The sequence below is a fragment of the Oryctolagus cuniculus genome, chromosome 2 (assembly GCF_051225735.1).
Source record: "Oryctolagus cuniculus isolate XC-2025 breed Fujian yellow rabbit chromosome 2, ASM5122573v1, whole genome shotgun sequence".
Classification (NCBI taxonomy): domain Eukaryota; kingdom Metazoa; phylum Chordata; class Mammalia; order Lagomorpha; family Leporidae; genus Oryctolagus; species Oryctolagus cuniculus.
In genome coordinates, this window is record NC_142868.1 from 127,183,701 (window position 1) to 127,210,035 (window position 26,335).

Below are 26,335 nucleotides of genomic sequence, written 5' to 3' on the forward strand. Positions count from 1 at the left end.
TTCACATCTATCCTCTGCTTTATTTAAAAAAAAAAAAACTGCTCATTTTTATTTATTGGAAAAGCATAGAGACAGAGACAGATTCACTCCTCAAATGCTCACAACAGCTCTAGCTGGGCCAGGCCAAAGCCAGAAACTGGGAATGCAATCCAGGTCTTCCAAGTGGACAGTAGGGATACAGGTACTTGAGCTTGTTGATGCCCAGGGTACACATTAGCAGGGAGCTGGAATCAAAAGTGGAGTCAGGCCTCAAACTCAAGCATTCTAATACGCTTAAGCTGGCATAAGCTTAGTTGCTCATGACTGGTAGTATGTTGTCACATTGCTAAGAAATATGTGCATATTTTATTAGAAGTCATCTAAAGACATAAATAATGTGATTGTCTGAAGTTATGACTCTAGTGGGAAGAGTTTGCAGCATTCAGGTGAATATTGTTTTGATTATTTTTTCAGACTCTTTAGTCCACAGATGGAAGATTATAGTCACTCCTCCATGGTTATGGGACAGAGGCCCTGTTTTTTTCCAATTTAGGGAAAAATTAAAATGTATTAAATAGTTTGAAATTAATGTGCTTCTCTACAATTTTTTTTCAGTTTATGTTTCTGAGAACACATTAAGTTTCGCCCAAGGCTGCACATGGCCCAGAAAACTCTAATAAAAGAATTTCTCATTTTAGATTCAGTTAGAAAGTAAATTAAAACAAATGAAAAAAAATTTTTTGTTTTCTGAAGATGACTAAGAGAATTATTTGGAAATCACAGATTTTGTCTGTAATTTCCAAAACACACCCAAACAAAACGCATTTGAATCAATTTTAAGAAGATGCTCCAATTTATTAAGTAGGCATTTAAAGAATGAAAACATTTTTCAGATGTCAAGATTAAATGTGTTTATTTTGAGTTAGTGGATACAACGGGTATGTTAGATACCAGCACTCCAAGCTACACCTATGTATTTGCCTCTAAACCTTCAAACATGGTCAGTTTCCATTCTGCTAACACTCCACCACTGGGCTTTCTATTTCTAGCAAAATCATAGTTTAAATTAAAAAAGAAAAACACAAGATTGATCACCATATTGTGCTTCCAGTGCCCTCAGAATGATTTTAATTATCTCAAACAAATGTTTATTGTTTTCAGTAAAGGGGAAAAATTATAACATGAGCACTAGTAATGGCACTACTGGAAAAGAACAGAATGCAGATTAAAAGAAGCACTTTATTCTGGACTAGTTAGTTTCCTCTCTGATAAAAATCCACTTAATATCATGGATATGACTTCAAGGATAAATTGTTCAATTTGTGGGCCACACATTTAAGCGTATTGGCTAGTACATTTTTGCACTGAAACAGAAGCAATACAAGTTTTATGTTCTACCATTACACTTCCAGATTTTTCACTTATGAATATACCTGCCAACCTAATGATTCTTGCATGCATTAGAGTTTGCTCTTTTAGTTAAGTTTATTTTCCCCCTCCCTCCCGCTCCCATGAACACTGTGATGGGAACTCTTTGCCCAGCTTTATGAGAATTTGCAAAGGACAGCTCTGTGCTACCTCGGGACAGGAATCCCCTGTCCCCTCCCAGGGCTACGGATGGATCAGCAGTATTGATCCCATCTCATCTTACATGCAAACAGATACTGCTCCCTTAATTTCCCCATGCCAGAGGCATACGAGTCGGCAGGTATGCATACAAAAATGGAATTCAAAAGAAAAGAAGAAAAGAAAAAAAGAAAAAGCTCTCTTGCGAAACCCTATCGTCCTAGAAGGAATCCATTGCTTTGAATTCACTTAAAGCCTGTACAGGCGAAATGTGTTTCTTCTGAGAACCTCTTCTAACTCGGGTCTGGAATTCTTCAGGCTTTTCTCTCTTGACAAGTGGCTTCTTCTCTGGAGCCTTCATCTTCCAAGACACAACAGGTGAGTTGACAGCAGCTGTCCCATAGACCTTCTGGTATTTGGTTGAGGCCACATAGGATGCTTTCACCGTGAGGACAACAGCATTCATCAGGTTTTTAGCTGCCTGGATAAGTGATGTAGCACTGTCCAGCTAGAGTGGGAGAAGAATAAAATACACCTGGGTTAACTGAGTCCCCAAATGCACAACATGTTGGTACAATTTCACAAGTCAAACACTGTTTTGCTTGGACAAGTATACAGTATTACCAAAAAGGAGCGAGTTAGCACAAGATACATAGGCTACAGATCAGTCACTTGTCCTCTCCTATGTTTAATCCCAAAGAAAAAAGAAAAAAAAAAAGATTGGTCTATGATTCATAGCTTTCTAAAATCTCAATACCACTAAACCCTTTTTAACATGTGTGATTCCTAGACAAAAATTTGCTAAAGTGAAATATCTCAATATTATTATATTAGCCTGATTAGCAAAAATGTTTGAAAAGCCTTTGGCAGGTACTGAAGAATCAAATGCTATAAAGAGTTATATTCAGACTTTTCTGGCTCTGACGGTGAACATGCCTTTCTATCATAGACCATTTCCTATCCTAGACACAGAATTAGTGAAGATACAAGCAGTTAAGCATAGATACGACCCATGGGTATTCTGTTTCTTACTTAGGTTATGGAGCTCTGAGTATCCATTTAATTATTTCCACATAATGAATATCATTCTTATATAAATACCAGTAATTGTGTCAGCGTCTAATAAATTGGGGAACAGTCACTGATGTCTCCATATCCAAGATTTAATGAAATGTTGAGTTCTTTCTATGTGACAAGTACTACGCTAAGAACTCTGAAGTATTTTCCCATTTAATTCTTATATCTCAAAGCATTAGGCATATTGTCATTGCCATTTTACCATGAAAAAGCTGATGTATTCAAAGCTCATGTATGCAGAAGCCCAGAAATTTTGGTCTGCACTGCCCTGTGGAGTTAGGATTACATTTAAAAATGCCATAAGTCACAACTTGAGAATAGGTTTAGAGGCCTATGATAAGAATCTAAGATCAGAGACTTGTTAGGGTTTTTTTTGTTTGTTTTGTTTTGTTTTGTTTTTGCTTTTAACCACTCAGATGCTATGGTGTTCTTTACAATATCCTAGAACATTCAGCTATTTGTTTTCACCTTCTTACTTCACTGTCTGCACTATAGACCCTGGAAAATCTCAGAACTACATTTTCCAAACTGTCTTTCAGCCAGGACTCTACGTGACATAGTGAAAGGAAAGAATTAACCATTGGACTAGAAGTAGTACCCCAACCTTAGGGACATTTGAACATAGGTTAATTTTTCCATTAATTTCTTATAATATCAACTAAGAAAAGATATCCATTGCAGTTAAATAAAGCAACTAAGGATGTGCCTAAATATGGCATCCCTGGTTGTTATACAACCTGTCAGTCATAAGCAGTACCTGCATTAAAAAAAGAATTATAACGAAGTACTCAGTGTTCTGAGGGCTGGATGATTAGCAAGGCATTTAAGCCAGGAAACACTAAACCCTGTGGTTTCCCTATGTGGTGTGACTGGCATTACTCCAGCTTCATGCCTTTTCAAGACTAACATGTGTCCCACATAGTAATTGCAGTCATCAGAAGATGAGTTTAATGCCTTTGTGATGCACTTGATCTAGTTAAGTTTCATTCTGGGTTAAAAAGCTATGACAATCAAATATGCTGAATTATTTATTCACTAAGGAAGCTTGTAGGGTGTGGCCAATGGGGGAAACAAAGAAATATGCTTTGTATGCATGAATCCCTTACAATATTATGATAGCATAGACTTAAGGCTTTACCACTAAAAAAAAATCCTATAATACAGAAAATCAAAGATACTTATGGATTAGAGCCATGATTCAGTGCACATATAACTGACTGCTTTGTGAATTAACCAAATTTATAGAGTAACTCACTTCACTTGACCATTCCTATCATACAAGATACACATATACCAAAATAACTGCTTAACCCATAAAGTTTATATACCCTAAGTTTCTAAATCTAGCTAAAGTAAAAGCAAATTTTAGATTATTCTTGTTAACAGGAGAAGCTAAGTATGGATTCATACAGTGGTTCTCAAGCAGAGCATCTGAAGTAGCAGCATTATTACCACCTGGGAACTGTTAGAAATGCAATTTCTCAGGCCCAGTTTAAAATGTACTGAAGCAAACAAACTTGCAGTCCTATTTTAACTAGTCCTTCAGAAGATTCTGATACATGTCAAAGTTTGAGAACCAGGGGAATTCATGAAACCCAACAACTATCTAAGGCCTTACTTCATGCAAAGATTTCAAGATTCCCACTGTACTATACAAATTTTAGCAACCTCAAAGCTAGTCATCTGACTGGATTTCACTTCTTTATGTTTTCCATCATTCTCTAATCTCTCCCCCCAGGTAGAAGTGTGAGTGATGAAACACAGAGATGGAGACAGCAAAATATTGGCATAATTAGGAGTAAATCAATCAGTGTTCCTGCAGTAGCTGCACACGCCACCCCCTTGGCCCACTGATAGTTCCCTGTATGTCTGCCAGGTTTCAAAAATAAGTAATATTGTGATTGGTTAATTATATTATATACTATGGTTAAAGAGACGGTGAGATAATACATCAGAGAGTTCTGTTGATTTTCTTTGGGACATCAGAATTAGAAGAACTAGAATAAGCTATGTCTATTATAATTAAATGGTTCCCAAAGAATGAGTCTTGGAAGAACTGAGCTGGTCTGAAGAGGATTACAAGGAAGCCAGAGATTTCTACCACAGATTCTATTTTCATATAGATGGTGTCTAATTCTGCAGCAAAAGTATGCGAGCTTCCCTCTTCTTCCAAACCCCTTTACGCTCCCAGCCTCAAGCAGGAACCCTGTGAATAAACCTAATACATTGGTTGAGAGTGAATCAGCTCTGAAATACAAAGCCAGTGATTCTATTCAAGTTTCCTTCTAAGGCTGATCTTGAATTTATGGCAAGATCAAGTGAGGAGATGAGGGGCCCAGACAATTAACCTTGAATGAATTATATACACAGACAATAAGCCCAGCTTTAAAGTGCTAGTACAAAATTTGACTTCAATTTTGCTCTTTGTCCTAGACCTACTTTCCTGATAGAGACCATTACTAGCACCATAAGAATTCTTATTATTTTAAAGTGGATTCTGTGTTTGTCCAAAAGGTACCCAGAACTGATCTCTAAATGAATTTTTTATTTTATTTATTTTTTTGCTAAAAATGCACTAGAAAGTGGTTACATGTCAAAAAAATATTTTTAGGCAAGTTTTAAAACTGGACACTTGGTGCCGGTGTAGTGGCATAGTGCGTAAAGCCTCCACCTGCAATGCCAGCATCCCATATGGGGGCTGGTTCACATACCAGTTGCTCCACTTCTAAGTCAGCTCCCTGCTAACAGCCTGGGAGAAGCAGTGGAAGATGGCCCATGTGCTAGGGTGCCTGTCACCCACATGGGAGACCAGGAAGCAGCTCCTGGCTTCAGCCTGGCCCAGTCCTGTGCATTGGAGCCATATGGGGCAGGAACGAACAGATGGGAGGTCTCTCTCTCTGTATCTCCCTCTCGATTTTCAAATAAACAAATCTTTTTAAGGAAAGGACACTTAGCATAATTATACTCTATTTTGTGATTTATACTATAACTTTTGGCATTTTCAAATAAGATATGAAAACAAATATGTGTAAAGGAAGTTCTAATAATAACCAACATTAATCGAACACTCACTAGATACCTGGCACTGCCTGAGTCCTTTTAATTATTTTGAAAAATTCTGGAAGTAGGAATTATGAGTCTTACTCTAACTTTACAGATGAGGGAAGCAAAGCTTGGAGAGTAATGTAACTCGCCCCTGTGGTATTTGACAAAGTAGGGGTTAAAACCAGCACCATTTCTCTCCAAAGCCAGCATCTGAATTCTTACACAGTATTGCTCATGAGAGTATAATTCATTCTCTGAGGTCTTTTCACTTACTACCTAGCATTCCTAGACAACTCATTTCTATTCACCCTGTCCAGGCTGAACATTTGTCCTCCAAACCTGGAAATATCCTGGTAACATCCTCATTAGGTCTAATCAGCACCTCTGTTTCTCTGTCATTTTTAGTGTCCATGTTTGAACTCTCCCTCCCTAGCACGTCTGGCCTCAGGTGAGTTCCTGCTCAGTGGTCACGCATCCATAGAATCTCTGGCCTTTGGGCTGTCTTCTTCATGGGGATTCATCATCGAAGCAGCGGTGCCTGGAGTCTGATTGCAGCTAATTTCTCTTTCTCTTGTCAGGTTTAGTTTTTTTGTTTTTATTTTTTTTTTAAGCACATGTATTATACAGCCATGGCTGGTTGTTTCTTTAGGTGGAGCTTGGCCACTATTTTTTTTTTTTTTATTTTATTGAAGGAATACAAACATTGTGTGTTTCAAGCCTTTACCTGAGATAGTCTTGTTAGCTTTCAAATGGCCACAAAAGTCAATCACATCTCAACCATTCCTCATGCCAGCCTCGTTACATTGCTTGGCCTTCACAGCAGAAAAGGATCACCTTTTCCTGTTTAAGGTCCTTTCTGTTCCTACTGGACATCCCATTAAGTTCCTGTATCTACTGTAAGAAACACTGCTCATTTTCAGCTCATTTAAAAAATAACATGCTGCATTTAGCAAATGAGACCATGTTCCAGTCTCTGCATTAGCTCCCTGTATTAGACTTAATTTCTATACAGTTCTCTGTATTTGGTTTAATTTCTATTATTCAATCTAATAACCGTTCCTGAGATGGTAACAGTCGTATGCCCACATGGGACTCAGAGGACTCACAGGGGTTTCCCAATAACACACTGCAAGTAAGTGATGGAACCGAGACTTAAACTTAGGCAATAGAAGTCCAGAGCGTATGCTCTAACCATTGTTCCCTACTGCCTCCCAGAGCCATGCATGAAAGACGAATCCTCTATCTAAAAATCAATCAAATTGTGCTTGATGAATTCTCCCTGTTCTATCCCTTAGGTGTCTGCTGTCCCCAACCATAGAAATTAACTTCTCCTAAATCTGTCACTATTCTTTTAAAATACCAAAGTACTATTTTAAAAAGGCAACAGATGTTTCCTCACATCTTGTTCTATTACAGTCCATGAACAGCAAATAAGGGCGGCAGAGCTATTTTACAGCCATTTTTATAGGGCACGTTTGGGCTTTTTTTCCCTTACCTCTGTTACCACTGTGTTCTCCTTAATCCTACTGAATTTCTAATTGACAGCCAATTTTCTCTTTCCCTGTATCATCCTCACTTTGTGTTTTGAGTGGGGGGAAAGATTTTCTTGAATTGTGTTTGTCCCATTCATCAATATTTGTGCTGCCTAATGCCTTACAGTATCCAAGCTGAAGAGTGCCATGACAAGCACCTGGAAAGACTTTGTTACAATTACATAATCCTCTGGTTGTTTCCAGGACCCATGTCATTAGTCAGATACTGTTCACCAATGCTGGACAAGTGCTCTTATATAGGAAGCAAATGCACTCCTTTGAATAAAAGGACAACACATACCTTGAAATACTGAATTCTCATCTACTCTTAAACCTAGAGTCTGCCCTTACATCTTCCCACCTATATACTTATCCATTCAAGCTTTTCTTCAGATACCTATTGAATATGTACTTTGTACCAACCAATACACCTGTCAGGTATACAATGCAAACCTAAGTAAACAAATACTAGACCCCAACAGCTCACAGTATAATAAGCAAAATGACACAAAATAACATGATAAAAGTTTTATTAGGATGTAAGATGCTAAAGGAACAAAATAAATAGGGGATCTACCTTGAGTCAGTCAGGAGTAAGGCAGAAGAAAAATGACTCAGTGGCATGATACCTAAATTCCCTTCAAATGATAAAATAGGAGGGCAATCCTCAAATTCCTAGCTATAATAATCTTGGCACTCTTAACCCATTGTTAGAAATAAGAAGGAAGCAGCCGGCACCGCGACTCACTAGACTAATCCTCCACCTTGTGGCGCCGGCACACCAGGTTCTAGTCCCGGTCGGGGCGCCGGATTCTGTCCCAGTTGCCCCTCTTCCAGGCCAGCTCTCTGCTGTGGCCAGGGAGTGCAGTGGAGGATGGCCCAAGTGCTTGGGCCCTGCACCCCATGGGAGACCAGGAGAAGTACCTGGTTCCTGCCATTGGATCAGCGCAGCGCGCTGGCCACGGCAGCCATTGGAGGGTGAACTAACGGCAAAGGAAGACCTTTCTCTCTGTCTCTCTCTCTCACTGTTCACTCTGCCTGTCAAAAAAAGAAAAAAAAAAAAAAAGAAAGAAGAAGGAAGCTGAAGTGCTGTAATACTTTGGACATTAGCTTTGGACATGCTGGGGTTAAGGTATCTGTGTTCTATATAGAACTATTTGGAGTCACGGAAGACACAACTGTAATTATGGGTGTTAATCTTAGAGAGGTAGAGAAAAGAAATCAAATGCTTTGCTAATAGTGATTTTCCCAGTTGTTTCATGAATAGTATTCTACATACTGTAGGTACGTAATGTATGTCCATTTGTCTGAATTTTTTCCTTTATTGTCATTATAGTATTTTTATAAAGAGAGAAAATGGAACACTGAAATATGAAAACCATATTCTCTCCCTAAGTCCAATAAATTTACTAGAAATTTTCTCAGAAGACTTTCAAGATCAAACTCAGTAACCTTTTAATAATTTTAGATATTACATCATCAAATAATATCTTATTTGGAAAGAAAATAGCCATGGCTGTCTACAGAATAGTTAATTGGCAATCTTTTCGAATACTAGTGGACTTCCTGAGACAAACCAGCAGTAAAATAAATACTACTTAGATTTAATGGTTTGCTTTAAGAAACAGACAACATTTTCAAAAGTGCAAATAATGTGAAGGGGTGGAAAATATTGGGTTAACTATATATGACATAATAAATATCTTAGGATGTCAACTTGTAAAGATGAGCAGTTAATTACATTAATTTGCAGGTTGTATGTCTGTTTTCAAAGATGATGGTGATCTACTACTCAAAATTTTATGTAGCAAATGGACATTCATGGAAATCCAAGCAACAAAACAATCTTTCATTGAATTTAAAGTAATACAAATGCCAAGGAACTTCTGGATAAACTAAACAGAATAAAATAAACCAAGCCCACTTGAAAGGTGATTTTGAAATATGAAAGCTAAGGATACCTTGATTATTTCAAAAGGCTTAGAAATACCTGGAAGAAGAAACCCAGTCCTATTTGGACCACGGTTGCTTCTATTACGTCATCAGAGCTAAAAACAGTAATGATTTAGAGAATGCTAAAATGGTTCCCTGGTATGGTCAAAGCCCATGTTAGCCACCTGCAAGGTCTTCAAATGGCAATAATGTAGTTTTAGCATTCAGGTATTTTTAGAAGTCTCTACTAATTTAGGCCTGGGTTAGGTTTTCCAGGTGGAAGTTGTGATGAAAAAATTGGCAGTGTTTCAAAGCAAACACATTGGGAAAACTAGAATCTTTCCACTGGAGCTGGTCATTTACTTATATTTAAACTATTATCTCACCACAAGAAGTCACAAATAGCTTGCAGGGAAGAAAAAAAAAAAAAAGATTGAGCTACAAGTCAGCTTTGCTGTTAATGAATGAGAGGTTAGAAACCCAGAACATTGGAGCCTATTATCCGCCAAGAATATTTTATGTTTAAAAAAATCCATGAGGCTTTTAAGGAATATTTGATCTTCTTAGAAACTGTGGTACATTTGAAATATCTGCCTACATTTTTCAGAGTCTGTATCAATAACACTTTTTTTTTAAAAAAAGTATCAAGTCCAGGGTGATAAATAAGCAAAGACATGGTGAAAAGCTGCAGCCTAATCACATCTTTCACCCTTAGTCCTCTCAGGATTTTTATCTGCTTGCAAAAAAGACATTGCCTGTATGGCAAGCTCTGGTCCACTTACTCTTCCTTCGCAAACACCGACAATGAAGCAAGCTGGCAAAGCAGGATTCTTTGCTCTGAAGAGAATGACAGTGGTGAGCACAGGGCAGCAAGTTGCCACTCACCGCAAGAGTATCCATGGCAGGCATTATTAATCAATCATGGCATTTTGTTCCCTCAGAATCTGCTAAGTGGCACGGGTAAGGAAGCATATTTACCGCCTTCCTCCAAGAGGTCACTTTGTGACAGAATTGTCAAAAAGCAACTTGATGCCAGCTACAGCATAGATAGATCATCCATTGTACCTCTAACTCTGTCTTCATATTGTTTTCCTTGCTACCTGTAAGACTACGGCCAAATGTTTTTATCTAAGTGATACTGCATTCACCCTTTTTCTCTCCCAGCCAGTTTCTGGGGAGAAATTGTGTACTTCTTGATAATGACATCATATTCTGTGTTGCTAATTAAGGAGATCGGTAAAGAGAAGACATAAGTATTAACAGAAGTGCAAATCTTTTGGAGGCTAACTTTAAGCCAGATGATAAATCTTAGTTGTATGTATCAACAAATAGGATATCTGAGGTGAGAATGACTGTTACACTGTTTAAAAGCCACCTGAAAATAAATAATAACACATACTCATTCCTTATAACAGATAGCTAAAATAATGGTGGGGTAGTTCCTGGAGTGTTGATTAAACCCAGGAGTGTTCTTCCTCCTTGATATAGGATCTTGAAAAGCACATATTTTACAGCTTTAAGTAGTGGATCAATCAGCACAGAAAGGGGGAAAGGAGATCTGTTATTTTTCTGCAGGGCTTCCTTGAGTGATGCCAGAGAGGCAGCTGGTGTTCCACCAGTGCTGAAGGCCAGTTGTTCGGAAATCCGTATGTGATGGTGCAAGATGAGTCTGGCAAAGACCTTAGCAGAAAGGCACTGCAATTACAGTCAGGCTAAGAAAAAAGTCTCCACAGCCTTGCTGAAAATTTTACCAGTTGGCTCTCGGGTAACTTTCTCAACTGGACATATTTGCATCTTCCTTTTTAATTCATTTAGGTAGATAGTACCGCTTCATAGTCAGCCAGTCCACTGATTAACTATCTTCATTTGCATTTTTTCAATTATAGGTAAGTAAACCTTGGGGACTCCCATGAAGGTTTAATTACAGTCAACAAATTTTCTAAATATGGCTTTGAGCCATTTTTTCTCACCATTAAAGAAAGAACAGCTTTTACTCAACCCAAAATAAGGCATTCTTGCTAACCTTGGACTCCCAGAGAAGTCAGAGTATTGAGTTGCGCTGGCCTTATAAACTTCATCTAGGCAGTCTCTGTCTCCTTATTGTATATTTCTTCCTTCTCTGCTTCCATTAAGCACCCTTCCTTTCCCTTCCTTTTCTCATTCTTGAAATCCACAGAACTTCTCTAAGTCATTTGTTCCAATGTAAAAAAAAAAAAAAATCATGAGGAAACTGAACAAGGGAAGAAGTGCCCATGGATTTTCAGGCATCTGCCATTACTGGAAGATAGCCTTAGGCTGAAAGATGGTCCTTATGTCCCATAAATACCCAATATACTAACTTGGTCTTGTCATCTTAGTACAGACATGCTGAAGCATATGAACAATCTAAGGGTTCTATCTTATAATAATTCCCTTTTGCATTTTCTATAGGAGAGCCAGTAGTAGAGTGGGACTACCTTTAATCCCTTCATTTCCACCATTTTCCCTCTCATGTGGCATCACAGGCAAGAGATAAATATACATTGAGCCACTGTCCAAGGATCCAAGAGCAGTAAGCCTTCAAACAATGGATCCAAGAGTTGCTAATGGACACGACACACTTCTGATTCTTTATAAACTTGGATACTGCCAATAAGGGTACTAAAGATTTTTTAACAACATACAGAATGGCCCCAAGTCTCCAGCATACAATGTGTATTCGGGTGCTGGTTGGAAGAGGCATGTGTGTGGTCACCTCGTCCCCACCCCTTTCTTCAAGCTGCATCTACTCTCCCTTCTGTGGTTGCATGGTGTCACATTCCTGCTTTTCCTGCTGCCTCCTTGTTTCCCTTCTCTTTTCACCTTTGGAATCCTGATGAAAACCTGGAATCTGAACTTTAACAGTGCCTGAGTTCAAACCCTGATTGGATTGATCACTGGCTAAGTGATCTTGAACAAGCTACTGAATGTCATTATACCTCATTCTTCATTTTTACAGTAAAAATGAAAATCGCACTTTTTAAGCTCATTAGATGAGATAAAGTGCTTAAACCTCAGTAACTGCAGCATGGTAACCAAATGTTGGGGTTCATTATTTCTGTGATTCACCATGAAAATCCAAAAAGGGTCCTTTAAAATACTTATCTCTTCCTTTCCAGTATTTTTCCTTTCAAAGTTTCCTCAAGCTAGCATTTTGGATTCTCTTTAGCTCTTGTCTTATGGAAGCCACCACCACAATGGTTGCTTCTTAATGCATGAGTATTACACTTTCAGTGTATTAGGGAGAAAAGCTCGGAGAACTTCATGAAGGAATTAGAAAAACACTGAAACACGTATATGTGTTTTAGCACTACTAAATCTTTTAATTGAGGAATCAAGAACAAGAAAATATGTAGGCTGTATGTAAAAATGTGACACCCAAAGCATCTAAGAACATTTACGACCTAATAAGTTAATAGACAATCAACATGACTCTACTAGGAGATGGAGGAAAGATAATCTAAACTGGTATAGCAATCCTGAAAGATCTAATTTGGGAAGCATTAAAGGAGCTAGTTAATATGAAATATTTTACAAAATCACTTAAAAGTCCAAAGATTTCAAAAATTCAGTATATTTGTTTGGTTAAGATATTATTTCTAGATATTTTCTACTAAAATGCAGATTGTTACCTGGACAATGTTAATACACTAATTTGTGTAATTTTCAGTCTACACTGTTGTCAGACCCCAGTTAATATCCTTAAATACATAAAAAAAAATGGAGCCTTTTCTGGTGATACAAGGGTGTCACAGACTGAAGACCAATTTCTCAAGTCCTCTGTTAATCTCCATCAAGACCCACACACTTGAGTTTCACAGTCTTTCGTCCTAAATCCGTAGCTCAATTTTGTTAAAGTAGATTACAAATGCTTAATTTTTTTTCATCTTTAGCCCAGTCTTAACCCATTTGATCTAGGATCTGCCATCTCCAGATAAGACTGGTCTTATCTCCCCATCTTAAATCTACATATGCTTTAGTGGTATTTACAAGTTTTTTCCAACTAGGTAATGCAAACATGTAAGCATACCAATCTCACTGCCTTTTGCTGGCATATTCTAAAAACAGACCTTCCAAAGAAAAACTCCAAGATGATTCAAAGTCAAAATTCTAAAGATTGAAATTATCTAGGATAAGGCCTATAAAAGTTGGGAGACATCAAGAAGTAAGACAGAAGCAAAACAGGAAAAAAAAGAAAAAGCAAGAGGGATTCTTACAATACACATTTACTGATCTAAGTCCCTTCTGTAACCAGTAAAGACAGGATTGCTCCTACTTCTTCATTAGCAAACATGCCCAATCAATCACAATCTTCTTTTCTACTAATCCTAGACATGGTCTCAGAATTCTCAACATAGAGCCTCCTCAAATACTGCAGCTGATGAGAGTCAGCAATCAAGAGGAACCCCAATTACCATTCCCACCACACTTTATAGGAGAAAGCTATCACTTGATTCCTGTAACCTGTTCATGACCACTTTAAAAATAGTATGAGTATGAATTTCACTTCTCTCTCCAGTATTGTTGTTTTATTCTCACACAATTCATAAAGAATTATCTTTTAAAGAAAATGCAGATAACTGAAGGGAAATATTATAAACATATGTCGCTATATAAAATAATATACTACATTAACTTAAAGTTTCAATTCTTTCATTATAGAAATGAGAATTAAAAAGAAATGGTATCATTACTCAAGGGCTTATAAGAGGTCTGCAGTATAATGCAGGGTTTAAAACCCAGTAATTTTAATTAGTTTTAAATTTGAGCAGTGGATTCATAGCTTTTTTATAATTGAACACATTTTCTGTCTACTTTGAAACAGTATTTAAGTAGACATAGAAAAATGTTCTCCACATCTTTCTTTCTGGTCATTACATTCCCAGTGTTAACACACTTTCAAATCATTTTCAAATAATCAAAGTGTACACCCATAGATTCAGGTAAGGGCCTGCTACCTTTAATTCAGAACACAGCTCAATGAGTTGTAACCATTAATTGTTTCAGTCTAGATTCAACTTAGGGTCTTGCAAGAGGTACTTTCACAAAGATTACCTCCTGACTTAGATAGAATGATCTAAGCATCTGCATATCTTGTCTTATAGAATTTTCCAAATATTCCAGAGACTGCAAGAGCCCCATGAATCACTTTATCTCTCCTGCACTCTTCTCCATCTCAGCGGCAACACAATTCTTCCCAATGTTAAGTTCAATACATAGAGTCTTAGGTTATACCTTTTTATCTCCAATCAACAAGCAATCTGCAATCATACTTGACATCATCATCATTAGAAAGCTGCCATTGTTTGATCTCTTCTCTGGCTCCCTATTGTTTACCTCTTTTTCTCTATTAAACAGAAGCCACAGTGATCCTGTATAATGAACTCAGATAATGGCATTTCCCTCATGAACATGCTCCAGTGAATCCTCATCTCAGTTTGACTCAAGTCCAATGCCATCTAAATGGTCTTCAAGCTCATATGTTATGGGTACCAATACTGCTGATTTTTCCCTTGTTTAAAGAACTAAAACAAGTATACTGGCTTTTGATCAAAGAGACCAGTGATGCTTATAATGCAAAGCCTTTATATTTATTTCTTCTACTGGAGCACTCTTTCCATGATTCCTGCAAGAATTTTTCCATCATTGCTATCTGATCTTTATTCAAATAGGGACATCTTCATGAAAACTATACTTTGCCAATTGCTACTTCACTCCTACTCTCAATCCTGTTTGCTATTCCTTGAATAATTTTCATGCAGTTATCATCATTCAATATATATTCTTTTGTTAATCATTTCTCACCCTTGTGTATATCCCAAGCACCTAAAACAGAACTTAGCATATGGGTCCCTCGTAAACATTTGCTGAGTGTGAGTGTTGAAGAATCATTGTGAGTTTACTGGTTGGTGAAATACAGGTAAAGGCTTATCTGAAGAGAAAGCTAGGGCACAAATCTCTGGTCCAGTACTCATTCTTTTTAACTGTCCATGCTTCCATGGGAAAGCACCCAAAGGCATGAGATTTTCCAAAAGAGTGGAATTTAGAGGCATATTAGAGAATATATACTTTAGTTAAACTGCAATGCAAAGCTTATGGCTTCTTTCATTTACTTTTCTCCAAATGGCAGAGTTTGAAGATCAGGCTTTGCTCAGAAAACAGCCTCAATTGAATTCTTTGTGCCTAATTTTTGCTTTTTTTTTTTAAGCAAAACATAGGTCTTTGTTTCTAGACCATCTCCCCCATTAGCAGTACCAGCATGTATGAGGCACTGATCTGGTTTGCCAGGCATAGTATTGAAGCTTTAATACATCGTCTCTAATTCTCAAAATATACACAAAGTATACATCACCATCTCTTCCTCACATATGAGGAAACTGAAATAGAGGAAAGTTATTTTTGTGAACTTGAGATCACAAAATCTGTATCTGGTAGAATATCACTTCACCCTATTGTGACACATAACTTGCAATCTTTCTTGACCAGGAAAATCTACTGGAGGCTTTTCCTGCTCTGAACACAATATTCCAGGTTTGGCACCATTGGTCTGGAGAGAGGCATGACTTAGTATGTGTTTAACAGTTCAAAAGTGAGTCATGGGACCAAGCACAATAGGGCAAATATTCTTAGGCCACAGAGGAGAAAACTTCTCCAAATTTTCATTCTTGCAATCATGATTCACGCAGATATATAACCTCTATCCTTGGTGTATTTAACAATATACCATAGCTCTAACTGCTTTGAATAAGATACATAAAGGGTATTTAAGGTGGTTCTGCTTAGAAGCCAGGAGAGGTACCTGCCAGGGCTTGGCCTAGTTTGGAACCTTCTAGTCGGTCTCTCCTGGAGTGAATGTACTCTAGGAAGATACAGCAAAAGCTCCAGTGGACGCCCTTCAATCTAAAACTGGAAATGTTACCTCTGTAGTTCAACAAAGGACATCTATGGGTGGACAGCATATTGTCTGGTCCCTTGCAAAGGAGGCTGAGCTATACAAGAAACTTGCAAATTTAACAGATTAAAGCAAGCAGAATCCTCAAGAGATTGGAAATGCAAACACTAGTGCCAAAAATCATAGAACAAAATATTAATGCTTCCTTTGAAAGAAAGCCTCAAATTTATGAAATTGGAAAACTTCCTTAGGAAAAAAAATGAGGTACTACTTTAAATCCAAGAAAATGACAACTTTTAACCAGGGCACAAAGATAAACACTAAAGAGTTGGAGACAGTATGATACAGTATCCTACCCCTACTAAAAATCATGGTTAATATTAAGATGAAAGTTTCGTCAAGGCACAATCCCTATCTTGGAGTCCCTATGGACCTAGCCTTTGCAAAGTTAAATCATCTCCATATTACAAGATGTAAAAGCCACCTCATTATTTCTGTACCTGATATGCTAAAACCTTCCAAGGCAAAATCTCCAAATAGACTCTAAGTAAATATTTGAAAGTGATCTCTGTTATATCTGAAGTTGCCACCTGTTACAGCTCTCCAACTTTCTCTTACGAAACATGAATACTGAGTGGTGAAACACATTCAACTCCTATCGCTTACTTGCTAGGTTTCAGGGGTGCACCTGGCACTAATTTTTGCATTGCAGATACTCATCATAGATATTATTTCAAAAACACCCACTTAAATAATATGAATCTCCAAGAGACCATCAGCCAGATGTGTTAATGATTTTAAAATATTTTAAGAAAGCTTTTATTTAATGAATACAAATGTCATAGATACAGCTTTAGGACTATAGCAGTTCTTCCCCTCACACCTATCTTCCCACCCACACTGTTAGGCTTGCCACAAAACACACCAAACTGGAGTGAGGGAAAGGTTTATTGGAGAAAACCCAACAGACCTGAGGGAAGGGGCGAAGAAGGAAAGGAGGAAGATAAAGAGCATAAGAGAGATCAAAAGAGAGAAAGAGATAGACAGAGAGGGAAAGAGATCAGGAGATGGAGAGAAAGAGAGAGAGAGAGAGAGAGAGAGAGCGAGCGAGCGTGCCACGTGTTCAGGATCAGGTCCTTTTAAAACTTTGCCAGGGGGCGGCCAGGGAAGGAGGAGCAGTGAATCCCAATAGGATGGGGTGGAGCTGCCACCAGTGGTTGGGCCATGTGGCCACCTGGCTTCCAGCAATGGTGGCGGGGGCTAGAGCCTAGGATGGTGTTGGGATGTAGATCTTGCCACAGATAAGACTACGCCATGTTACTAACCCTTACTCCCCCTCCCTATCCCATCCCATTCTTTATTAAGGTTAGTTTTTAATTAACTTTATATACAAAAGACCAACTCTGTACTAAGTACAGATTTCAACAACTTGCACCCCCCCACACACACAAAGTATAAAGTACTGTTTGAAAAGTTTTACATTTAATTTTCATAGTACAACTCGTTAAGGACAGAGAGGTCCTACATGGGGATAAGTGTACAGTGCCTACTGTTGATTCAAAAATTACCCCATTTAAGAAAGAAAATAAACTATCACTTTGTTTTCTGAAGTTAAAAATGTACAAGGATACTTCAAAATATGTGTGGAAAATGAAATTAAAAGATGAGTTGATTTTGGTACAAAAAAATTTTTAAAGTTCTACTTTGACTACAACCTTGTCTAAATATCGGAGTTGGCAAACTCAAGAGGCTTCCATAGCCTTGGCAACTCATGACAAGAGCCTAGGATAATTACTGACGCCATAAATAGGAGTGTCACTTGTTAAGTCAACAACAGGAGTCACTGTGCACTTACTCCCCATGTAGGATCTCTGTCCTTAATGTGTTGTATTATGTGAATTAATGGTATAACTAGTACTCAAACAGTACTTTACACTGTGTGTGTCTGTGTGGGTGCAAACTGTTGAAATCTTTACTTAGTATATGTGGGGAGCAGCCCGGACTGGACTGAGTTACTGGAATTAAGACTTATTCTATGCATCTGCTCTCCCACAATATGGCGCTGGGAGAGAAGTAAACAGCTTCCGCACAGCTGCCTCCAGTTCAACCAATAAACTGTAGGACTTGCTCCTGATTGGAGAGCAGCGTACTCGGCGTGTGGGCAGCCGAGTTAGGATTGGCGGAGGAGGACTATAAAGGAGGAGAGAGACAGCATGCACTAGGAACATCTAAGGGAACATCTAAGGGGAACATCTAAGGGAACACCTGTGCAGCCCCCGAGAGAGCCGGCCGGCGGTGTGCTGCTCCCCTGCGGAAGTGGGGAAAGCGGCCAGGGGGAACTGCCCTTCCACGGAGGTGGAAGGGACAGTAGCCAACCCGGGAAGAACCAGCAGCAAACCCGGGGAGGGCCGAGCAGACGAAAGAACAGCGCAGGGTCCTGTGTCGTTCCTCCACGAAGAGGGGGAGCGACAAGTATATACTAAATTGATCTTCTGTATATAAAGAGAATTGAAAATGAATCTTGATGTGAATGGGATGGGAGAGGGAGCGGGAGAAGGGAGGGTTGCGGGTAGGAGGGAGGTTATGGGGGGAAAAAGCCGTTATAATCCAAAAGTTGTACTTTGGAAATTTATATTAAATAAAAGTTTTTTAAAAAGTTCTATTTTATTTGAGACAGTTACAGAGAGAGAGGTCTTCCATTTGCTGGTTCACTCTCAAATGGCTGCAATGGCCGGAGTTGAGCCAATCCAAAGGCAGGAGCCAGAAGCTTCATCCTGGACCCGAGCAATTGGGCCATTGCCCACTGCTTTCCCCGGGGCATTAGAGAGCTGGATTGGAAGTGGAGCATCTGAGACATCAAATGGCACCCATATGGAATGCCGGTGCTGCAGGCCAGGGGCTTTAACCCACTGTGCCACAGAAGTGGCCCTGCAAAACTTTTTGAAATTGATATATAATTTTTTCATAATATATATTTTCCTGGAAAGTTTTAAAGACACCTATTTACCAAATAAAAAAACTAAAAATACAGAGAGGACAGATGAAGTCAATTAGAAACCAAATCCTTTTTGTGTATTGTGTTATGAAAACGCTCAACTTGATTTTCTCCTGTTGCATCTATTTTGCAAATAGAATTTCACTTTTTTATAGCTCAGTAATATTCCATTGTTTATAAATACATTTTTTATGCAGTCATCTGATGGACACCTTGGTTGATACCAAGTTTTGGTATTATGAATAGTGCTGCCATCAACATGGTGGAGCAAGTATCTCTTTGATACATTGTAGTCAAGTTTTTTTGGTATATAACCAGTACTGGGATTGATGGATCAGATGGAAAGTCTACTTCTAGTTTCTAAAGCAATCTCTGCACTGTTTTCCACAGTGTCTGCTCTAATTTATATTCCCACCAACAGTTAAGTGTTCCCTTTTGTTTCCAGCGTTTGTCATTGTTTTGGATTTTAGCCAGTCTGACTGGGGTCAGTTAATATCTCATCCTTACTTTGATTTGCATTTCCCTGATGGCTAGTGATGTGGATCTTTTCATATATTTGTTGGTCATTTGTGTATTTTGAGAACTGTCTATTGAAGTCCTTTGCCCATTTCTCAACTGGATTGTTTGGGGGTTTGTTGTAGTTAAGTTGCTGATGAGGCGGCAGAGGAGCTAATAGGCAGTTAGGTTGGTTGCAGACTGAATGAGGACAAGGGAAATATGTCTAAGAGGGTGCAAAACGCTTGCTTTCCCCTGCTTATCCTGCCCCTTTGGGGTTTTCATTTTTATCATGGAAATAGTGAGGAATTAAGTGATTCCACCCTGCTGTGTTTTCAGTTTACTGTGAAAACAAATTCAACCTTTCTGATGCTGTTTTAGACAGCATTACAAAGTGGCCTTTTAATGGGCTTTGTTCCTTCCCTGTGATCCTTAGCTGCTTTTCCGCCTTCCCACCCCAATTGTGCTTAAAATACTCCACCTGTCACAGTTAGGGGAGTCTGCCCATCTTGGAGCCCAGCTCCTGGCTGCTGCAGGAGGTGGTTGACTTAAATAAATTTTTCTTTGCTCTCTGCCTTGTCCACTTGGAAATTCTTCTTTCTCATGAAACAAAGAACCGAGGTTGCCTCTTTGCCACAATCATACCCATAACACTGATATATTCAAGATATTAAAAATTTGTCAGGTGGTTTACAAATCTATTTTCCATTGTGTTGGATGTCTCTTCACTCTATACAGTCCTATATGTTTAGTCTTTTGTTGCCTGTTCTTTGGGCGTCTTATCCAACAAGTTGTCCTCTGCACCAATGTCTGAATGCTTCCTCTACGTCTTCTTCCAGCAACTTCATAGTCTCTGGTCTTAAATTTAGAGCTTTGATCCATCCGGAGTTGATTTTTGTATATGTTGAGAGGTAGGGCTCTAATTTCATTCTTCTACATTTATACATCCGGTTTCGCCAGTACCATTTATTGAAGAGTTTATCCTTATTCCACTGTAGGTCTGAGCACTTCTGTCAAAAATCAGTTGACTATATGTGAATTAATTTCTGAGCACTCTATTCTGCCTCATTGATCTATGTATCTTTTTTTAATGCCAGTAATATGTTGTTGTAATTACTATGGCTTTGTAGTATACTTTGGGTCAGGTATTGTGATGGCTCCAGCTTAATTTGGCTATTCTGGGTCTTTTGTGATTCAATCTGAATTTTAGGCTTGCTTTTTCTAAGTCTGTGTAGGTTGTCATTGGTATTTTGAAAGGGATTGCACTGAACTTATAGGTTGATTTAGGTAGTACAATGATTATTTCCATCCATGAGCAAGGGATATCTTTCCATTTTTCTGGGGTCTTAAATGGTTTCTTTCATCAGTGTTTGATTTTCATTCTAGAGATCTTTGACTCCCTTGGTTAAATTTATGCTTAAATTTTGTGTGTGTATTGTTATTGTGAATGAGATTTCTTTGATTTCTTTGTTAGTTCCTCATTAGCATACAAAAAGACTACTGGTGTTTGTATTATTTTATAACCTGCAACATGACTGAATTGGTTTGTCAATTCTAACAGCTTTCTGATGGAGTGTTTAGGTTATTCCATGTGTAACATCTTGTCACCTGCAAACATTTATTTTCCAATTCTGATGCCCTTTCTTTCACCTCCCTAATTGCTCTTGCTAAAACTTCTAGTACTATATTGAATAAGAGTAGCAAAAGTGGACATCCTTGTCTTGTTCCATATCTGAAGGGAAATGCTTTCAGATTGTCCCCATTCACTATGATATTGGCTGTTTGATATATAGCATGTATAAATACCTAATTTGTGGAGGGTTCTTATCATGAAGGGGTTTTGAATCTTAGTGTTTTCTCTGCATCTGTTGAAATGATCATATGGTTTTTGTTCTTCACTCAACATTTGCAAATCAATAGAATGAAGTAAGCTGGACCCAGAAACGCAAATATTCTATGTCATGTCATATATATGGGAGTTAAATTTAAAAAACAAGAAAAAAAATCTGCATATCAGTATTGCTGCAAATGTAACTTTGTAAAGTTTTGTTTCATACTTCTGTCAAACCAATGGTTAAGAACATTATGCTACTGCAGCTTTAATTATCTGAGTACTTTAAAATGACTATATATGGGTGAAATGTTCCTCTTTCCATTCAACTAGTGTTTATAGCCACTATTCCCATTCCTACTAAACTGGGGTCTTTTTGCTTTTTACATACTGCACTGATTTGGTGAAGTAGGAAGCCTTTTTACTATACTGTCAATTTTAGCAAAATCATCTCAAACTAAAAAAAGGGGGGGGGGAGAAAGAGGGAGTAGGAGGGAGGAAAGCAATATCCATGTGTTCTCATAAAGCCATCTACAAGTCACATGGAAAGTATTAACTCAATTTAAAAAATACTATGAAAATAATTGGAATGTTGTACCCACAATAGTCATATTTATAAAAAGATACTGAAGTCATTTTACCTTGTTTAAAACTTTTCTCAACAAAAGTTGCTCTGAAATCCCTAATTGTCTTTGGGATGAATTACTAAGAAATGAAGACTTGGTGTAACTAAAAAGGGAGGTGTATTGAGACTTTTAAAAGGCCTACGAAGGTTAGGGCCAGAGGATGACTATGAAGAGTTTGCAAGAGTCTTGGTTTACAAAAGTGTACCTCCATATCTTGTAGCCAGTCTTAGGATGAAGATCAACAACAATTTTATCTGCCATCTTTTACTCTTCCAGAAGGAAGAAATAAAGCCTCCATTTAAAGATGAACATCAAAATTTCAGCCTGCTAGAGTCTCCACTCTAGGGTGCATTTGGCACTGTCTAGTGACATTCGATTATCATTAGAGGGGAAGAGGAGTTGTCACAGGCAACTGTGTGAGGAGAGTCCAGAGATGTGTACAGCTGCTAAGCATCCTGAAATTGGTCATCACAACAAGATTATCTACAGGAGGTAAGTCGAAAACTGACTACTGGAATAAACCAAGAGTTTTCCAAGGAAAGAGGTCAAGCTGTGTTCCTATCCTGGGAAACTCACTATTGCCTCTAGAGATCTCCTTTCTCCACCTCACAAACCAATATTTTTCAAATGATTTCCAGAAATCAGCGGTATCAGACATTTAGGAAATAGCAAACATGCTGCTGCACACATCTTTCCTGGGCCTGAATTTCAGACTTGGGCAGGCAGAACCCTGGAATGACGATGCGTGTTGGTTATAGGATCTTTAACAGAGGCAAATGTGAGAGTCCCTACTTAATTAACAGAGGCAAATGTGAGAGTCCCTAGTTGACAACCTCTGTTGAGGTTACCCCTTTCTGTATTTTCAGCTGTCACCCGTGTAATGAATGACTCCTACAGGGCTCATCATGACCAAAAATATATAATCTATATAGGGACAGAACTTCAATGGTTGTTCATTGCCTTAGCTGGGATGGATATGATATGATATGATATGATATGATATGATATGGGCATATACAGCATCAGAAAGATACAGTACAGGCTCTTGGAAGAGACAACACAATTTTTTTCCACTTGGATATGTGGTACGCACATTTAATCCTAATATCATCCTGTTAAAGTAGATACTAATTTCGTTCTCATTTTAAAGCCAGGAAGAATGGTAATTACAGATCAATCAATCAGGTGAAGCTCATACAACCAGCTACTAGAAGTCAGTGGTCAATTCTTATCCTATGGAATACAGGGCATACAACTGTCTTCCCATGCCTAACTGCCTGGTTTTCTTCAGATTCCACAAAAGATGGAAGTAATTGTGCTACTCAGACCTCATTATCTGGTTCCTTCTAGCATAAGCCAGAAATGAACCTAAGCCCTCCTCACATTCAAGTCAAAATCTTCTCATCCAGCTGGGCAGCAACTTACCTGTCTTAATTCTCTCAAAGATGGAGAAGAGAAGAAACCCTTTGAAGCTAATTGTAGAGTAATACTCCAATTTCAGTTCCAGAAACTACCAAGAAGAGGTTTTGATTTCTAGTCCCCAAATTCATGCTGATTGCTAACTTTATGGGAATACTTAATCTTCATTTTTGTTTCACCTGCATTGGTAGTCCAGCTCATTTTCATTTTCCTTTCTCAGTCCCTGTTGAAGCTAAAGGTACCTTTGTACCTGAAGGCAAGAATTGTTCACAGGCAAGTGCTTCTGGAAAGCTTCTTTGAAAGATGCAAATATAGAAAGGGAGCCCTTGTTTTGTCCTCTCAATTCTTAGTGCATGGAAAATGGAACACTAGCAGGTGTCTCAGACCAAAAGATGCACTTGAGAATAGAAGCCACCGACTAAGTATAGCAGATCATAAAACTGGATGTCTGGATTCTTAGCAACTGTACATTTCCTGCACTGCCCCTGAACTCCTTCTGTGTGTTTGTGTATTGTAAGTCTCTACTTAAAGGTTTTATCATATACAGTGGAATCTAAATCCAATGTAAATATTTAAAAGGCTAAGTACAAATGGTTAATATCATTAGTGGGCATTAATAATTTAGGTAAATTAAATTTCCTTTCATTATATTTGTATAACAAGGTAACATAGTCTGCAGTTAGGATGGCAAATGAAACAAAGTTCTTTAGGAAGAAATTCTGTATACTTCCGTGCCATAATGTATATTGATAACAGTTGATTTACTATTCAGAGGATTCAACAAATTACAAAGCAATTCAATGCAGGAAAAAATTTTTACTTGAGTTTCCAATCACAGGTAAACAATAACTTGAAATCTATTGAAGTTAGATGCTTTCTGTAGAAATAAAGGAAAAAAAATGACTGATAGACCTTACAATCATTTATTAAATGTGATAAAATCAATTGAAGAAGGGGTGACAAAAAGCATATTAAACACATTATGTGCCCATCATGTAGACAACCAATCAAAAATGGACATTTAATCTTTACTAGGTCTGTAACCTCATGGAAAAATAGAATTATAAGTTTATTTGGGGGCAAATAAGTTAATCCATGCACATTTTCCATGAACTTTTTAAAGACCCCTTATATGATTAAAATTTATGTTGAAATGACACAGCACCCTTTTCCTGAAATACTGCAGTGTATCAGCCACTGATGTTGTGACCTCTGGGCAGATAGGTAAATTTTCTGAACCTCGTATTCCTAATATTTTTACAGGGGATGATTGTGTCTTTCACTGGACAAAATAGGAAAACGGTTTTAACAGTGCCATTATGACACTTAATTCACTGCCTGGCACACACAAACCTACAACATTTCCTGTGAGTATAAGAATAACGGTTGGTATTTACTACCTACAATTGTCCCTCTAAGAAGAACTATTCCAACTTTAAAATGTAAAATCCCATAAAGCTTGTTAATAGTGTCTAACGGTGTGCAAACTGTAAGAATTGTCCTTCAACTTTAACATAAATATCTTATTTTAATATTATTTCAAAAAGACATGATATTGTCTAACATTTTTCAGAACATTCCACTCTGCTCTTTCCCCCTATCTCCCCAGACCTCTAACAATCAAAAGCATGTTACTGTTTTTGGCTTGGCATTTATTCAGACAAAAAAGGATACATGTCAAGGTAAGTCATTTTCCCTGGGAAATTTCTTGAACCACCCCATGGTTCATTTGCTTCGGGAGTCAGGGCAGAAGGACAATGATGTAAGAAAGCTTTTTCAGTATCTTTAGTTCAACATGCTTAAACTAATGTGTTCAATTAATGGCAGGGTCTGCCATTCTAGCAGTTAATATGCTTCTAAACTCTAACAGTATCACTATCTGCCCAAAGATATTATTACAGTAAAAATACCGAAGATTTTGGCAATCTGGAAGAGATGAACTATGTACAAAACAATACGGGGATTAAATCTAGAATTCATCCTTGTGGCTAGGTGCAAAGGCCCTCTTCCCGACCCACTCTTAGGTCTGAGGAAAATGAGAAGTCTGTGGTCTGGTGTCTTCCTCGCCTACATCTTTACATACTTTTCTCTAGCATGCTATTCGGATTGATGGGAGTAGGGTAACAGAAAGTGTCCATGGAGAGAAGATTGGAAGAAATTTCGCACTTCTGAGAAATTATCGATTCTAAGGTATAGTTACATCAAATATTTTTCCAACACAGGGCATACAAGTCAGAGTCTGCATTGGCATGGCATAAATGAAATAGTTAAATGACTACCAAAGAATGCCATTCTTTGTGTGCCGGACTTTTTCTGTCTTGGCATAAGTTGGAAGGTTTACAACTACTTACCTTCCATCTTCATTGACTTCTGACATTGAAACACAGCAAGGAAAGATGAAAAACAGCCTCTTAAATGTTAACAGTTTCACACCTTTCCTTCAAGGAGATTTAACAGCCTCCCTTAGTCATTCTTTATGTTTAATAATCAAAATTTATGCACATTGTCTCAAGGATATTATATTACTTGTTACTCCTATCTTTCCCAAACCTCTTTTTTTTTCTGAAACTTTTTGTAAGAACTTAGAAACATGAGTCGGCTTTGCTGCCTTGCAGGGGTTCTGAAAATGTGGGGTGTAAGTGAATCAACTGGTGTGCCTCTGGGTTGGCGGGGGAGGCCATTGCAGATACTAAGATCCTACTCCTTCTAATCCTGATGCCAATAGGTGTGCACTTTGGTGCAGGATTCTGCATTTTAATAGCCTCCTTTCACTCCTTCTTCGGTTTGGGATGCAAATAACTTGGTTCATTTTGAAAAACACTAACAACAGTGTAAGTGTAACAACAGTGTAGGGCAAAAAAATTTTGACACCCAGCCCCAAACCACTCTCCGGATTTCATCTTTTTTCCCTCCCCTCTCTGACATTTT

The 26,335-nt window shown here is 38.1% G+C and overlaps 1 protein-coding gene across 10 annotated transcripts in view; it reads right to left on the bottom strand.

Moving 5' to 3' along the window:
• Window positions 1-875: 875 nt before the first annotated feature.
• The window catches only part of CTNNA2 (catenin alpha 2), a 1,277,539-nt gene continuing 1,252,079 nt past the window's right edge, over window positions 876-26,335 (bottom strand). For all 10 annotated transcript variants that reach the window (XM_051842709.3, XM_089327497.1, XM_051842710.3 and 7 more), the window contains one exon: window positions 876-2,053. In XM_051842709.3, coding sequence (XP_051698669.1) covers window positions 1,766-2,053 — 288 coding nt within the window. In that variant the 3' untranslated portion in view covers window positions 876-1,765. The remainder of the gene's footprint in view (window positions 2,054-26,335) is intronic.